This window comes from Muntiacus reevesi, chromosome 1, assembly GCF_963930625.1.
Source record: "Muntiacus reevesi chromosome 1, mMunRee1.1, whole genome shotgun sequence".
NCBI lineage: Eukaryota > Metazoa > Chordata > Mammalia > Artiodactyla > Cervidae > Muntiacus > Muntiacus reevesi.
In genome coordinates, this window is record NC_089249.1 from 24483459 (window position 1) to 24501530 (window position 18072).

Sequence of the window (18072 nt, forward strand, 5' to 3'; positions counted from 1 at the left end):
ACAGTATTAATCTGTAAGAAACACAACTGTGGAAATTCAGAGAATGGGCAAAACTGGAAGCAACCAGAGACATATTAGGCACTTTTGCACCCAACTGAAGGACGTGATCCCATTTACAGCCCCTGTAGAGGGGAGAGTGGTCAGGCTGCCAAATTTTCTACCACAAAATTTCTACCTTCTTGATTGAACCCAGTTAACTGAATCATTCTGTTTCAATTATCTGCTCTGGGAAAGATCCACCTCTTCAGATGTATTTCACCCACAATCATCTTTACAAGTGTAATTAAACTTTTTCTGAGTAACCTCAGGAGCAACTAGCTCCTTAATATTTTCACGCCATTGAAATTTTGGGCCCAGATATGGCCACAGTGGGTGGAGACAGCATGACGTTTCTTGCCTTTCACTACTTTTCTGAGAAGATTTGGAAAATTTTCAGAAACTTTAGGCATATAATTTCTCTGATCTGGAACAGTTACTTTATATTTTTTTGTTTATATTTGTCTCTTCTATCACACTGTAAGTTCCTTCACAGTAACTTGCATTGAATTAATTTTATTATAATGTGGTACCTAAGTATCTTGGTACTCTCTGACTGAAAAATACATGTTTAAAAAACATTCAGGATATGAGTGAGTAACTGAATGAACGAATGATGGCTCCCACAGAGAGAGCCTTGCGCTACTGGTAAAGAACCCGCCTGCCAATGTAGGAGACATAGGAGATGAGGGTTCAATCCCTGGGAGGGAAGATTCCCTTGGAGGAGGGCGTGGCAACCCACGCCAGTATTCTTGCCTGGAGAATCCCAATGGACAGAGGAGCCTTGTGGGTACAGCCCATAGGGTCGCACAGAGTTGGACACGACTGAAGCGACTTATCACGCACGCAGATGATCTCAGTTGTAATACCCATAGAATTTTCAGACGAATAAAAAGTGACATTCCATCCATATATGCTTAACTTGGAAGCAACTGTAACGAGACACCTTGCGAGCTCGGTTCCCCCCGAAGGGAAATGGTAGGCAGTTCTTTTCCGTAAGGCAGCAACGACGACCGCCTGCTGGAGCTAGTGAGCCCGGTTTCCCCGCTGGGAAGAGGCCAAGACCACTTTCCGTACAGCAGCATGGTGGCCGCCAGCGGGGGCGGCCATAGCAGCATGCCCGGGGGAAGAGGCCGCCGTAAAGGAGGCGCCGTTTCCTCTTCTTACTTCTCCCGCCTCCCACCGGCTGTCGTAAAAGGGTGAATGGAGAGCGAGTTGTGGGGGGTAGAGAGGGAGGACAAGGGGCGCGGAGTCAGAGTGGCGCAGCAAGTGGCTGCAGGTGGCGACGGTGGCGGGGGGTGAGGAGTGAGGTAGTTCAGGGGTCGCGGAGGAGGAGGCTGAGAGGGTCAAAAGACAAACTAAAGCGGCAGTCTGGCCTACTGGTCCGGGGGCCGCGGAGCCCCCGCCTGGGGAGATGGACCTCAACCGGATCATCCAGGCGCTGAAGGGCACCATCGACCCGAAGCTGCGGATTGCGGCCGAGAATGAACTCAACCAGGTGAAGAGCGGGCCCCCCGCCGCCTCGCCGGGCTCTCCCTCTTCGGCGCCCCTGATCTCCACCCCGACCCGGGCCCCCGACCCGGGACCCCGGACCCGGGACCCCAAGGCGGCTCTCGGCCGGTTCCGTCCCCGCCCCCGCCCCAGGGTCCGGTGGAGCCGCACTCCCTGGATCTTTTCTCAACGGCTCACGCACCTGTTGGCCACCTTTGCATCTTTCCCTGTCGTTTTCCTTCCCGGTGCAGTTTGTTCAGCTCGCCTGGTCCGCAGAAAGAAGCTTTAGCAAGCTTTGCTAGTGTTTTCGGGATGGGATTTTTTTTTCCTTAAGTACGCCGAGTTGGTGGGAAAATTCACGTAAAATTCAAACCTGAGTTCTTTATTCTGCAGACCCAGACCTTTTTAGGTGTTGTTGTGGGAAACCCTGTCGGTTCGCCTGCTTCTGTGGGGTTGGCAGGGCCGCTTAGACACCGAGTGGCAGAGTTTGCTGGAGCGCTGGGGAAATGCTGGCGAAGAGTGCTTTGGGAAGAAGAGGCAGTTTTTATGGTGGTGGTGCTTTGCGAAAGCCACGCCGAATAGTAAGAGTTTGTAGAGGTTTTTTAAAAAACGGTAAAATGTGTGAGACTTTCTTTTATTCCCTTTTCTTTATTCTTACTAACTAGCTTTGACCTGTTCCAGCGATATCACCGACATTGCTAAATTGAAGGATCCCAAACTCTAGGTTGTATTTTCCTCCTCACCTGTAAGAATGAATCATAAACTTATCACTGCAAAGTACGAATTAAGGTCTACCTCCAGGACAGAGTGACAGGTTTGAGGTTGCAGTAATCCTTAAAATGTAAAGGAATATACCTGAATTAGTGGTTCTCAAAGCGCTGCCCAGAATGAGCAACGCCAACATTATTTGGGAACTTGTTGGAAATGCAAATTATGGGGCTTCACTCTAGACTTAAGGAATTAGAACCTCTGGGGATGGGGCCCAGCTGTGTTTTAATTAACTAGCTGGGTGATTCTGTGCTTCCTAAAGTGTGGGAATGACTGTCCTAAGTAAGTGTGTCGTAGGTTTTCCCGGGATGGAATTGACTTTGAAGTGCAGATATCTCTTGTGAATCTTTGAAAGGGATTGTTTTAATGGGAAATCTGGGTGGAGTTAAATGTGAATCCAGGATGAGAGAGTGAAAATAACTGACTCTGGAGAGAAGGTTGAGTTCAACTGACGCCCAAGGGAGTGTATTGGTGCTTCAAAGAGAAAAGGACTGTCTCTCAGAATAGGGGAAAGTTAAGGTCAGTACCTGTCCCAGGCTTTGCAGAGTAAAAGTACTACGTGTTGCTTAGTTGGAAGAGTAGTAATCCAGGCGTTGGCTAGGAGCAACAAAGCAAGAGCTGAACTTGCATTCTGCTAGTGTGAACAGGGGAGCTGGCCTGTTTATGACCCCCTTCTCTTCACAATGTGGCCAGATGTTATTTCGATAGTGTGGACAGGGATCGTATCTTTTCTCTCTTGTTGTACTGCTCTGCTTCTGTCAGCCTATGCTTGTGTTGTTTCTGAGTCATCAGTATGTAAGTGCAGCTGACTTCATAGAAGTGGAAAGGGAAGGGGGAAAACCTGCAGAACTACAAGAGATATTTAGGACCCCATACCCTTTTCTTCGTGGTGTGTGCATGCTTAGTCGCTCAGGCCTGTCCGACTCTTTGCCACGCTATGGACTGTAACCCACTAGGCTCCTCTGTCCATGGGATTCTCCAGGCGAGAATACTGGAGTGGGTTGCTATGTCCTCCTCCAGGGGATCTTCCCAGGGATCAAAACAGTGTCTCTTAGGTCTCCTGCATTGGCAGGTCGGTTCTTCACCACTAGTGCCACCTGATAGTGCCACCTGGGAAGCCCCTTTGTTCGTGATATTTCAATCCAAATCCATACTAACCTAACTCTGCCCTGCCCCATATCCACCCAGCTCACTACAGACCACAGCTACCTCTGCAACTTCTGAAAGTAGCTTATTGCTGTGTCACTCATTTAGCATTTATATTTAGTATAATATAATGTTTTGGATTGTAATATGCTCTAAGTATTCTTTTGAATTGTAAGTAGAAGACCAAAATATAATGTCACATAACCTTCTAATAAATAAGGTTTTAGTGTCGGGTTTTGCATGCTTTATCCTTTACCACCACTGCAACATCCTTCTTTGTTGGATAAACCGGTGGGTAACCTACCACAAGTGATTAGGGTCTAGCTCATTTATTTTAGTGACTGAACAACAAGAGTAAACTTTTGAATTATCTTATAATTATTCTTCTTTTCATCCTCTATAAACCGCAGAATCTTAAATTTTTGTATATGAAGTAAATTCTTTATCTATAATTGAAGCCACTAAGTTGTGACTAACTCTTTGTGACCCCAAGGACTGCAGCACGCCAGGCTTCCCTGTCTTTCACTGTCTCCCAGTGTTGCTCAAATTCATGTCCATTCAGTCGGTGGTGCCATCTGACCATCTCATTCTCTGTCACCCTGTTCTTTACCTTCAGTCTTTTCCTGTGGGTCAGCTCTTCCCATCAGGTGGCTAAAGTATTGGAGCTTCAGCTTCAGCTTCAGTCCTTTCAATGAGTATGAAAAGAATCAATATTTTAAAGATACCAATTTTCTCCAGTTTTTTGGTTGAACTTTTATCTCAATGAATGTTATTAAAAATAATAGGAAAGGTGATAAATTTAAAAAAAAGGAGTGGTGTGCATAAACCTAGTGGTGCACTGAAAGGGATGCCACCATAGATCCAGGCTCTAGGGAGGAGGTAAGCAGAACAGACTCTTTGTGACATTGTCTGGCTTAGCCTCACTGAGCATTTATGAGTCTTTTCTGGGAATGTCAGCAGGCAAGGCCAGGTGTAAGCTCTGGGAATGTGGCAGGCCTGTAATGTGGTCCAGGTACTAGACATCTGGAGGGAATATGATCAGAAGGAATAGGCTGCTTGCTCTCTCTTTTTTTTTGCATCTGTAGTCACCATGGCCAAGCTCAGGAGTAGGTCAGAGTAAAGCATGTCTGTGGGGAGACACGGCCCAGGCAGTAGGCACCTCATCAGTGCAGGCTCACTGGGGCACTGCTAAGTTTAAAAGATGCTCTGGCAGTGGAGGGCGGCTGGTGACAAGAGCTCTCAACCCTGTCTCTTGAGATACATACACTGTTGCAATCTGGACTGGCTTATGCACAGCCATTGTTCATTTTCTCTGTTGGATCTCCCATTTTCCGTAGCCCAGGTTTTCTTTTCCTCAAAAGTACTAACAAAATTGAAGTACAGATAAGCTGGAAGGAAACACTGGTATAAGTCACTCGCCTGGAAAACCGCATTGACAGAGGAGCCTGGCGGGCTACCATCTATGGAGTTGCAGAGTCAGACATGACTTAGTGACTGAGCACAATGTATGAGTCAAATAAAAATTTGAAATTTTAAATTCATAAAATAGCTCTTAGAATTTATTAAGAATAAAACAAATATTCCCATTACAGAAGATGAGGGGAATAAAGAATTTGTGGAAGAAAACAAATAGCCAACCAACAGGAAAAAAATTCAAGCTAGAATAAGTGTAATTTAAAATATGAATAAGGATGAAAAGTTTTCAAGGACTGATAATGCTAGTCTCTATATTAGATAGATGGGCACACATATAATCTACCATTGGAAGCAGAAATTGCCACACCCTTTCTGGAGAACATTTTGACAATATGTATCTAAAAAAACATAAAAGTGTTCTTACTCTTTTATTCACCGATTTATTCTAACTAAATTTTTTTGTATTTTAGTAATCTTTATTTTGCTTTGGAGAGTTTCTTTTCCTTTAAAAGTTTTTCTTTTGTTTGGACAGGAATGTATTCAGGAACAGGTGCTGACAGTTATTCACCTGTATTGCCCTATTTTTAATAAAATATTTCTTTGTAATTTCAGTCATACAAGATTATCAATTTTGCCCCCAGTTTACTTCGGATTATAGTGTCTGAGCATGTGGAATTCCCAGTGCGCCAGGCAGGTGAGTTGTTTTTTTTTTTTTAAGTGCTTTATAAGATTATTTATGGGTAAAACTAGAACTAGAGTTTTATTTCATTTCTAAATATCTGCTTTCTTTGAAAACATAGGAAATATACATGAGGTATTTCTCATGACTTAAAAACTGACTCTCTTTTTCCCTGGAAATTTAGAGGTCCATACGGAGCTCTAAAATCTCCCATAGCTTTTTCTGTCCTCTTCTATCTAGCTATTAATACGGTTCCTTTTCTCTATTATGGCATTTTCCCTGTTAGCTTATTCAGTTTTAATAGCTTTATCTCCCTAATTTTTAATGATTCCTGGTGGCTTTGCCTTTAGACCCATAGATTAACACCGTGAATTTATGTGTATGAATTTGGCTCCATTCCATGTGTCAGATCATGGAGGGGGAAGGTTTGCACAGGTGTTCCTAACCGCATGATGGGGAAGCAGAGCTTTTTTTTTTTTTTCCCAGAACTTTTATTATAAACATGAACCTTGCTTTTGGGTCTGTGGATCTTAGGGTAGTTCCTTGATGTTTTTTTAATTATTATTCTTCCTTTTTTAAATGAACTGGTCATTAGAAACCAGAAGGTTAAAAATGGAGCATGAAGAGTCCTGGGAAGAAAATAATTTCAAGTGAAGGGGATAAAATGACAGTAGCTAATTTATATGATTGAAGAGACTTTTTAAAAATTATGTGATGTACACTCATAAATAAATTTGGCAATATAAAAAAATACTCAGAAAAAAGTAAAAAAATTACCCTACATTCATTACTCAGAAATGGCCATCATTAACATTAGGTGACCATTACTCTGTGCATGTGTTCAGATAGAAGAGGCTAGATGAACAATTTTATAGAAATGGAATTATACTCTACATGCTGATAAAACATTTAGTTTTACTTGAACATAACAGAATAAAGTAGGGAATCATTAAATTTTGGAAAAATATGTATGATTTCCTAAACGATCCCTTTGTGGTTAAATTATCTTATGAAAAAATAAATTTCTTATGAAAAAACTGTGGAAAAACATTCATGGTGGAATTATTTTTACTTTAATAAGGTTTATGAGACTTCAGTGTAAGTTTTTTGAAATCACAATTTTCCGTTTAATGTTTGTTTTATGAAATAGGGCTGTTTTGAAACCACATTTTGCTAAATGGAACTTACTTTAATAACCTAAGTTGTTAATAGGGCCATTGTGAATTTGCTATAAAGCTTTGCAATGGAAATAGTATTTTTAAGGATCTTAAAGCAGTTTATTAAATTAATAAGTCTTATTTATATAACATACAAATATTTCAAAAAAACAATTTATATCATTAGATTGCTTTTGAACCTACCCCGAGAGATGGCTACTATCAACTTTGGTGCTTGGTTCTCTAATTCTTTTTCTGTATGCTGGTTTTAAAAAGTAATAAAAATCTGTGCTACGCATGCTATTTTGTAATTTCCTTTTTTTTTTTCATTTAACCATATACCCTTGGGAGATCATTCCATGTCAGTGCACATACATATACTTCATTCTTTGTAACAATTATTTAGTAGTATTTTTTTTAAAGAGAAAGTATATTTTTGAGATTTCCATACTTCCATTCCTCTATATATTCTTTTTTTTTTTTTAATTTATTTTTGTTTGGAGGATAATTGCTTTAAAATGTTGTGTTGGTTTCTGCAGTAGCTTGAGCCAACTGTAAGTATACATATATTCTCTTGAGCCTCCCTCCCACCCCTTTCCCATTCCACCCTTGTGCGGTGTCATGGAGCACTGGGCTGAGCTTCCTGGGTGACAGCACTTCCCACTAGCTCTCTGCTTTATACATGGTAATGTATATATTTCAGTGCTGCTCCCTCGGTTTGTCCCATTCTCTCCTGCTGTGTTTCTTTGAATTAGAACTACCGTAGTGTATTTAAGCAATCTGATACTGGTGGGCATGTCCCTTATTGCCCCTTTTTCTTGTTTTTGTTAGAGGTAACGTTAAAATGAACATCTTTGAACACATATCTTTGGATACTAGTGGGGATATTTTCATAGGATGAAACAAATGGAAATGCTAGGTTAATGATGTTAACAATATTAACATTTACAATTTTGAATCTTGTCACCAAGTTGCATTTGCTTACTTGTTCTATCAACGGTGCATTAGAATGCAGGGTTTTCCATATCCTCACCAGTTCTATACAACTTTGAATCTTAATAACTTAGGTAATTAAGTTTTGATATAAAATCTAATTAGCATTTAAAAGCAACTTTTATTTACAATTTATGTAGATTTTAAATCTGTTAGCCACAGGACAGAGTTTCTCTTGGTTGTTGATCATGTCCTAATTTATTAGGACAACTTTTTACTTTACAGCATCCATTTTATTATACAGTCTGTGTCTATACTGTGTAGAAGTCTACAGTATAACTATCCTAAATTTAAGTGCCATTTATAAATTTTCTTTTCTGTTTAACCTATTATTAGAATACAAAGATACCCCAAGAATCATGGTGACCCTCGGACAATTTATCATTTTAGCATGACCTTTAAAACAGAATGTTGTGATCTTTGATTTTAAAAAATCAGCTTGTTTATATAAAGTGTTAAAGTTATGCTATAATATTAAGTGGAAAGACATGGTTCTGTGAAATATTCAGTTCTTGATTTTTTTTGCTTGTGGGCAATTAATATTCTTGCTATTATCAAGAAAGCTTGTTAGTGAGTGTCCTTTATTACTTTACTGGTAAGAAATAGGAAATAAATGTAATATTTTGATATTGGCAAGCTAAACAAGATAAATTTGGATGTTTGCTCCACTGCTTTCCTTTTGATTGGTAGGCTTAGTAGCATTATCAAGGTGTTGACCTCATTGTTTCAGAATACACAACCTAGAAATTAACAGGAAGTTGCCTCTGATTAGTCCAGAAGCACCTCAAGATGCTCTTTTGTTAAAACTCATGTATCTTATTTGTAGGAAACTCTATGGCTCTTACTCAGAATCTATTTAATCTTGTTTTAGATATAATTTACACACTTTGTTACCTTGTTTCTTGGCCTTTAACAGATTAAAGTAATAACAAGAGAGAGAAGAGGAGAAGGGCTACCACATTGCTATGAAAAATAGAAAAATTTAGAAACATCAACTCAAAAAGAATAGCATTCCGCTTCACTAAGTTTGCTTGCATCCTTTCCACTTTGATGTTATAGAACCCAGTTGACCTGTGTGCTGCTGGCTCTGGGTCCAGAAGATAGAGCGTATGTGATGATTCATTGTGTTTCAAAAGGGGAGAAATGTGTGTATATTTTAAAGTTAATTTCAAACTTAAGATGCTTGAAGTTATAAGTAGATTTTGCAGAAAAACAAATTTTAATACTAAATTTTTTAATGAATGAATTAAGATATTTGTATTTACTTAGCTCTGGCATATGGTTAGATAGACATTTGAATTAAATGATTAAAGGGATATTTTTAGATTATTGGTAGAGTTTCAGTTATTTTTGGTATTTTCCCTTCATTATCTTTAGTAATCTGTGATTACAAGCATGATTAATATTCTATTTTCAAATTATTACATTAAATTCAGTTTTATTTTAACTAACTGCATGTTTCTTGCAGCCTATACATCTCTTATGGTGTTCCAGAATAAAAATATTTTTAGTTATAAAGTTAATAGCATTTAATGAATAAATTAAATAGGTCCATGATTTTACCATGTCTGTATCTATGCTGTCTGAAAGTTACTTTTTATTTTTAAGACTAGTTCTGTAGGGATTAAAATGGCATTGTGATTTTTCTTTTTGCAAAGATTAATCTCATGAAATCAGTCTGAACTGCTGACAGGTTGGACCATATTCTTAGATCATTTATTCATTTTTTCCAACAGTTTGTGTATTTTTATTGCCAATGACGGTTACATAATAAAATAAGTATACTGGGGTAAACGATGGTACTTAGTTCAGAGCCTGTGTGGTCTGACTTAAAAAGAGACAAAAACCCAAACTCTCACACATAGACACATTTCTCTTTCTCTGTCTCCCGCCTCCCTCCCTTTCCTTTTCCCTCCCTTCCCCGCCCCCCGCCCCTTTCTCCCTTTCCCTCTCTCTTTCACTGTCTCAAATAATTTTTGTTTTTATCCTAAAAAATGAAGTCTTAGGTGAAATTGTCTTTTTCAGACCTTTGTTGAATCAAAACTAATGAAAGAGGAGCTTATAGGAGATCAGGTTCATAATTTCATTGGATTTCTACTGTATTACAGCCAATGTAAAACATGTTTTGGTTTAGTCTTTGTGGTATAATGCTTTTATGAGCCAGTTTAGCTTACGTTAAAATTGAGATGAAGGGAGGAGTGGGGAAGAAGGGAGAGGAGAAACTTGAGGGAAGACAGTTATAATGCTTTGCAGGTCATCTCTCTTTATATTTTATGTATGGGTAAGAATATGACATCATAAAAACATATGTATTCCCAGTGCTTAGCTGGGTTGGTAAGAAAGCTTTACATTCCCTGTCAGAATTCTGTAGCAGTATATTAGCTTCTTTCAGACGTCTTTTGTTAAATGTTGAAGATGATTAAAAAGAATAGAAACCAAATCACTGATGATCGTACTTTGATAGAAATAAACAGATAAGAGATTTCCCAAAAATATTTGAAAGCTAATGTTCTTTTCTCTATTGTTATATTTGAAAGTGGCAAATATTTCTGAAGGGTTAGATAATAATTACCAATACTATAAAAAGCATACAAATTTCAAAATGATAGTGTGGGATAATAATAGCCAGTGAAAGAAAGACAGGAAAAGCAATCTATGTGAGGGACTGTAGAGTTTCACCTGTTGTCAGTTCAGTATTGGGCATTATGAACAGTATGACTCTCATGATCTGAAAATTTTTTGGTAGAGTTGCATTTAGACCATTTTGTATTTATTTAGTATACAGGTACATACTTGAGTTCCTAGGTCATTTTTCTGTCATGTAAACTCTGGAGCTTTATTTAATGAGGTGTTTTCTGCTTAGATTTACTTTACTAGCTAAAGAGAAACTTTAAATTCTTATTCATTTTCCCTTCTCCGCTTGGCTATTTATAAGATTTTCCATTTTTGCTGGGTGTCGTATTTAGCATTGAAGGGTTTAGCCTTTCATGCTCTGCAAGGCTAAATGAAAGCCATCTTTTCAATACTGCTACATTAGTTTTTTTTTTTTCCCCTCTAACTTAGCTGCCATTTACTTGAAGAACATGGTGACACAGTACTGGCCGGACCGAGAACCTCCACCAGGAGAAGCAATATTTCCATTCAACATTCATGAAAATGATCGCCAGCAAATACGTGATAATATTGTGGAAGGAATAATTCGGTCTCCAGATTTAGTGAGGTACATTATACTATATCTGTGTGCTTTGTGGGAAGCACAGACTATGTGGATGGGGGAGATTAAATTTAATCATCAGCCTCAAGTTTGTTTTTTAAAAGAGATACAAAGTAATGAAGGTGGTCATTCAAAGAATACAGTTTTAATTATTTGTTTTTGCATTTGTAATTCTTTGCTTATTATATATATATGTATATATATATTTTATTTTTTTTGGCTGCACCATGTGGCATGTGGGATCTTAGTTCCCCAACCAGGGATCAAACCCGTGTCCCCTGCAGTGGGAAAGGAGGAATCTTAACCACTGAACCACTAGAAAGTCCCTGCCTCAAAATATTTTGGAAAGTATTTAGTTGCTATAAGTAGCCGTAAGAAAAGTTAAGGCAAACATGTAACTAAAATTGTTGTGTAGATCCCTGTATGTAAATAACCTATGTTCTCATTTAGAGCACTTGACTTTTCACTATTTGCTTTTCTTTTCCCTGATACAGGGAAATTGACTTCTGGGGGTTTTAACTTAGCACTTTTGTAATACTGTACCTATCTTTTTATTCCTTTTTGTGAGCTGAGCATCTGTTCCTTTGAAGAAGATAGGATGGAGAAAGTATAAACTAGAAGTATCTCTGGCTTTTTAAATTTAGATTAGCTGTGTATATTCCAGTAGATTTTCTGCGGTAATGGAAATCTTCTGTATCCTTACTGTCTGATCCTTAGTCATGTGGCATAGAAGCAGTGGAGTACTTGAAATATGGCTAGTGTAACTGAGGAACTGAATTTCTAATTTAATTACATAACTGGTGGCTGCCCTTATTGGATAGCACAACTATAGAGTCAAAAAAATTATGCAGTCTTAAAATAGGAAAAACAAATTCTTTTCAACATGAGAGAGTGATTAGGTTTCTTTAGAAAAGGCAGGAGGGAAATAGATGAATCTGAGATAGGGAAATGAAGCTAACTTCAAGAGATTAGATATAACTTTATCCCTGAGTGTGACAAGCTTTGAACTCCTCTTTGTGCAGTTGTTTCATTAAGAGGAGAAAGGAGGTGTACTGATAAAAGAAAATAGTCTTTATTCTTTTTGGTTGCCCACATGCCTGTCTGGCACTGGCTTCCCTGTGGTACCATCATGTGTCCATTTCTTGGCAAAATCTTTACATTTTTAAATCTCTCTGAATCTTGCAAGCAATGCTTCTGCACAGTAATATATGAAAGGATGGCTGTTCGTAGACATCCTTTGCTTGGCTTGGAATGAGAAAGGATTAAGAGGGTCAACCTGAAGATGAAATTAAAAAAAACTAAAAGTTTCAGTTTTATTGAATACAGATATGATCTATTGGTTGTTTAGGAACAGCTGCTGGTGGCATAGGATGTTATCGTTATCTTTATTATGAGACAGTTCTTTGTGGCTTTGCTTCTTTTATGTCCTGAAGGCTTAACTGTAACCACTCTTAGATAAATATTCTCAAAGTTTATTTGAAGTACTGCAAAGGATCTTTTGCAGATAGATTTGGAGACACAAGGGAAAGGCATTATTTTGTTTGTTTCATTTCAGTGAATTCAAGTTATTGGCTGTTGAACTGAATACGTATCTTTTTCTTGGCATGGTGGAATCCTAATTTAGCTTGATTCACTTTCTGACCATTTGCAAGTGACCATGTAAGGACACACTGGGAGTTTGTAGGAGAGAAATTTTTTTCCCTCACTTTCTGTTCAGTTGTGACTAGGATCCAGTTGAGGAAATGATTACTGACCTAAGCGTTATGAGATCACATCTTTTATCACTTAACTTCGTGGTTTTATTGAAGATATGTCCTTTTTTTTTTCTGTTTTATGTCTTGCCTGTTGGTTTTTTTTCTATGTTTCTTTGGAAATAGCTCTTAACATTCCCCTTCAAGAATTTCCAGCTAGTACTTGGTACTTTGTATAAAATTTAGGATCTAAGGAAGCTTTGATAGGTGCAAAATACTGCATGGCTGGAACTGCTGATGACTGATTCCAGACTTTGGCTCATGGAGATGCTTCCCACTGTTACGTAGGCTTCCATTTTACTTACTGTGACCATATTTAGGTTAAGTTTGTCCAGTTGAAATAATAAAGTACTTTTTTGTTTTGTTTCCCTGTAGGATATGATAACCAAAATACAAAATATGACAAGGTGGGAAATTTTATAAAGAGCTGGGGTTGAGTCATTGTCTTTTTTTTTTTTGGAGAATTTTTAATGAATTTATTCATTTTTTTTTTTTTTTTTTTACAAAGCTTATCTTTAGGATAAGACCATTTGAAAGATTTGATACATTTTAGGCAATCACTCATTCTATTTATTTTCAGTAAGTTTAAGTTACTGAGGAGGTGTTTTTTAAATAGGACCACTCTTTTTCTTATCATCCTAGATAAATAACTATATAATGTAGATAAATAGGAATCAAAGTGCTTTTGTGTACAGTACTAGAGGTCTTTGAAGCCTGATATTTATAACTACTTAGATTGTGGACTTTTTTCCCCCCACCTTATAGAGTCCAGTTAACAATGTGTCTCCGTGCCATCATTAAATACGATTTCCCTGGTCACTGGCCAGCAGTAGTCGACAAGATAGACTATTACTTGCAATCACAGAGCAGTGGAAGCTGGCTTGGCAGTTTGTTATGTCTGTATCAACTGGTGAAGACATATGAGTAAGTTGATTTCTATTGGCTGAAGATACCAACCTTGTGTTACTTAGAAAGAATTACATTGCATAGAGGGGTCTGCTGTGGGTGTTGTGCAGAATCAGGTTAGTTTGGGAAATGTTGGATTCAACACAAATGTGGTAATTTACTACAGTTTTTCAAAGAATCTTTAATCTGCTAATGTGTTAATCTTTCAGGCAGTGCTTCTCAAACTTATTTGTTAGTTTCAGAGGACCATTTATTTAACAGCTTTCCTTGGAAATTTTGATGGAGAGGTACCTTAACATTTGTCTTCAAGTGAGCACATTATTAAGTAAACCAAACATTTACCTTTTTGGGTACAAGGTAGAAAATGTTCCAGTTTCTTTGCTAGTGAGTTTCGTTTCTATAAGAATTGCTTGGAAGGTGTGGGGCTAGTGTCACGTTTAATAGCATTGCTTTCTAGTTTCGAATTGCTGCTCCTGCATACAAAGTTCTGTAGTCCTCCTTTTAAAATGATTTTTAGAGGATATTTTAGTGATCTAAGAGCACATAAATTTGTAAACTATTTTAACTTGTCAATATAGGGTATAGACAACTGTTTTTTCCACCACATTATTTGTTATATAATAGGAATATCTATTTAAGCTGGCATATCAGCCTGTATTTTGTAGCAAGAATTGTGGTATGATGAAAATTAATCTAAGTACTAGAAAAATTGATTTAGGAAAGTCGCAAAGCTGTTTTTGATTATTTTGAATTAGTCCAACTCTTCCTAAAAAGATTTTAGGTATTCTGCCTGAAACAGGGGTGTGCTCTTTGAGAGTTTCCCTCAGGTTCATTCTAACAATCCAAAGTGAAATGTAATACAGTGTTTAGAAAGTTATTGTTTTAGTTTTATATAGTTTAGAAATACTGTTTTTCATTCATTGTTTATAGCTCTTTTGTGGGGGGAGAAATTATTGTTTTCTTGTTTTGTCTTTGCTTATGTAGATATAAGAAAGCAGAGGAAAGAGAACCTCTTATAGCAGCAATGCAAATATTTCTGCCTCGTATTCAGCAACAAATCATGCAGCTCCTTCCTGATTCCTCACACTATTCTGTATTAATACAGAAACAGATTCTGAAAATCTTTTATGCACTTGTGCAGGTAAGTTTCTATAGCAGAAGACAAATTTGATGCCATGTATTTCTGCCTGGCACATCGAAAGTGCTCAGTAAGTGTCAGTTATTGTTTATTGTTAAAAATTACATATTATATATTCTCACATGTATTTCTTTAAAAAAAATCCTTAGGAGAGAACAGACTTAGGTCAACTTAATTGTCCAAGGTTATCTGAGTGGCAGAGCTGAGATTCAGTGGCCATATGTCTTTCACCCCAGTGTCTGAAGTCTGAGTATGGAAGAAACAAGGTAGTTAACTGTCCTAAAACCTGATGATTTGACTAATCTGTCCATAGCATTCTGCCTGTAGATTAGTTATGATTATAGGAGAAGAGAAAGGAAAAGAAGAGAGTTTTTTTTTAATTGAGAAATAATATTGATGGTAGTTTGTTTGCATTTCACCCAATTTAAAGCTAACAAATGAGACTGAGTGACTCATTTACCTTCATTTAAAAATTTCTCTTTTCTTATTTGAAAGCTATAATGAACATTAATATAGAATGTTTTAAATATAAAAATATTTAAAATTTAATCCTCGAAAGGCTTGGGTAAGATATTTAGATCTGGGTGGAGAAAGAATAATTGCTGTCAGTTTAAACTATTTGAGTGATGAATGGATTAAAGCTTTATTTCTTGCTTTCTTGTTAACTTAGTCATGGCAAGAGGGTAGTTTCATCAAGTTAGAGAGTCAGGATAGTTTGGTTTTGTTCTTGGCTTCTATCTGACTGAAGTACTTTTATATTGTTCTAGAATATTTCACTTTAATAAGATTTATATTTTTAGCCTCACCTTTTAAACTTTTAATAGAGACAGTCCAGGGAGGATTTTTATGTTTTTTTCAACTTTGCCTTTTTTGGGGCAGTGGGAACGGGAAAGGACGCACCTCTGAGAAAAGAGAAGAAACTAGAATACCAAGAAAACATATTCCTTCACCTTTTTTTCCTTTTTTTAAAAGTAATAAAGTAGGAAGATGTATGATGCTTTTGTTTTTGTTTTTCTGTTCAGAAATCTTTCTCAGGAGAATCACTTTGGGGCAAACATTTTTTATTCAGTGAGATGTCTTGCCATTAGACATAGTAATATCCCATTTATTCAGAGCCAGGCTTCCCTTTCTCACTGGGAGAAGCATAGCCAGGAACTGTAAGACACAGGATGATGAAATAGTTTTCTTAAAGTCTCTACTTCTACTTGGTTTGCTAAGAGAGCAAAAATCTAATTTTTTTTTCTTACATGTATGTGTTAAAGAACTAAAAAATCTGGGGGAAAAAACCCTCATCATTTTAAACCATTTCAGTAATTTATTATGTGCTGATATAGTAATATTCTTCAGTGAGGAATCCTGGAAGCAAACATTTAGAAGGCTTTAAGTGGCATAGTTCCAGTATTTATGTAAGTAAAGAGTGATTGTCTATAAGGGAAAAGGCAGAAAAATTTATGTTATAAAAAGTATGATATAATGAAATTGATTTTGTCTAAGCATTTATTAAATATTTATTGTGTACAGGGCTCTTGAATATTTCATACATATTTCAGAACTCATTTGTCCAGAAGTGAACTCATTACTATCGTTCCCCCAACCCTGAGCCTGCTCCTCCTCTTTGCTCCTTCTTAAAACCAATTGACTGCCCACTGCATTTAGAATAAAGTGTTAATTTCGTCACATGGCCTGTAAAGCCTCTCATCTCTCACCTCATCTTATGCTATACTATCTTATACTATTTCACCTCATCTTATACTATCTTATACTATATTTAGCTTTAGCTTTGTTCTTTACACTCCAGCCATGTGGAAATTCTTTTAGCTTCATGAGCAGGTCATGTCCGCTTGTCACTGCTGAGCCTTTAAGGCACCGTGTAACCTGGAGCACCCTCCTTCCCCTTTCTGCCCTGGTTCATTTGTACTCCTTCTCCATGGCTCAGCTTGCATATCACTTCTTCCACAGAAGTTGTCTCTTCTGTTAGTAGGCTGCATTACATGGTCCTAATGGGTGCTCTTATCAACACTATAATGCTTGTTTATCACATCATATTGTAATTTCTTGTTTAAATATTTTTCCCCCCTCAATTAGAATGTAAGCTTTACTTACTATTATATCCTTAGCATGTAGCAGGTTTTGGAATGCATGAATGCAGAGATGCTAAGCCTCATCTCCTGTAGCTCAAGGTATAGTAGGGAGGGGAGTTGTACACTGTAATATAGTGTAGTGGACTGAGATGTCATGCCACAGTGTAGACAAAATTAATTGAAAAAAGTGTTTCTTGAAGGAAAGATTTTCATTAAAGTCATTAAAATGAGTTTGCATCACAAAAAGATAATTATGGGAGGAGAAATTAAGGAAACATCCCTATTTACAACTGCATCAGAAATAATAAAATGCCTTGGAGTAAGCTTATCCAAGGATATAAAAGACCTATATTCTGAAAGCTATAAACATTGATGAAGGAGTTTGAAAACAGTACAAAGAAATGGAAAGATATTTTGAGTTCTTGGATTGGAATAATTAATATTGTTAAAATGTCCATACTATCCAAAGCAATCTGTAGATTTACTGAAACCTCTATCAAAATATTGATGACATTTTTCACAGAAGTAGAACAGATAATTTACCAAAGACCCTGAATTGCTAAAGCAACCTTGAGAAAAAAGAACAAACTTGGAGATATCATGCTCCCTGACTTCAGACTATACTGCTGCTGCTGCTGCTAAGTTGCTTCAGTCTCTGTGCGACCCCATACACGGCAGCCCACCAGGCTCCGCCATCCCTGGGATTCTTCAGGCAAGAACACTGGAGTGGGTTGCCATTTCATTTTCCAATGCATGAAAGTGAAAAGTGAAAGGGAAGTCACTAGTCATGTCCAACTCTTAGTGACCCCATGGACTGCAGCCTACCAGGCTCCTCCATCCATGGGATTTTCCAGGCAAGAGTACTGGAGTGGGTTGCCATTGCCTTCTCCTCAGACTACACTACAAATATACAATAATCAAAACAGTATCATACTGGCACAAAAACAAGCTTATAGATCAATGGAACAGAACAGAGAACTCAGAAGTAAACACATGCACATATAGTCATTTAATCCATGACAAAGGAAGCAAGAATATATGGTGAAGAAAAGACAGTCCCTTCAGTAAGTGGTGCTGGGAAAACTGGACAGTCATATGTAAATGAATGAGGACATTTCCTCATATCATATACAAAAGTAAAGTCAAAATGGATTAAAGACCTCAATGTAAGACCTGGAAACCATAAAACTCCTAGTAGAGAAACATGTAGCACATTTTGACATAAATCAGCAATATTTTTTTAAAAATTTATTTCTTAAGACAAGGAAATAAAAACAAAAACAAATGGGACCTAAT

The 18072-nt window shown here is 37.4% G+C and overlaps 1 protein-coding gene across 2 annotated transcripts in view; it reads left to right on the top strand.

Annotated features, from left to right (window-relative positions):
• Positions 1-1235: 1235 nt before the first annotated feature.
• The window catches only part of IPO8 (importin 8), a 72269-nt gene continuing 55432 nt past the window's right edge, over positions 1236-18072 (top strand). Inside the window, exons 1-5 of one of the 2 annotated variants that reach the window (XM_065939863.1) lie at positions 1236-1534; positions 5470-5551; positions 10750-10906; positions 13417-13575; positions 14542-14698. In XM_065939863.1, the coding sequence (XP_065795935.1) occupies positions 1451-1534; positions 5470-5551; positions 10750-10906; positions 13417-13575; positions 14542-14698 (639 nt within the window). In that variant the 5' untranslated portion in view covers positions 1236-1450. The remainder of the gene's footprint in view (positions 1535-5469; positions 5552-10749; positions 10907-13416; positions 13576-14541; positions 14699-18072) is intronic. The other variant, XM_065939872.1, reaches the window with a different exon arrangement.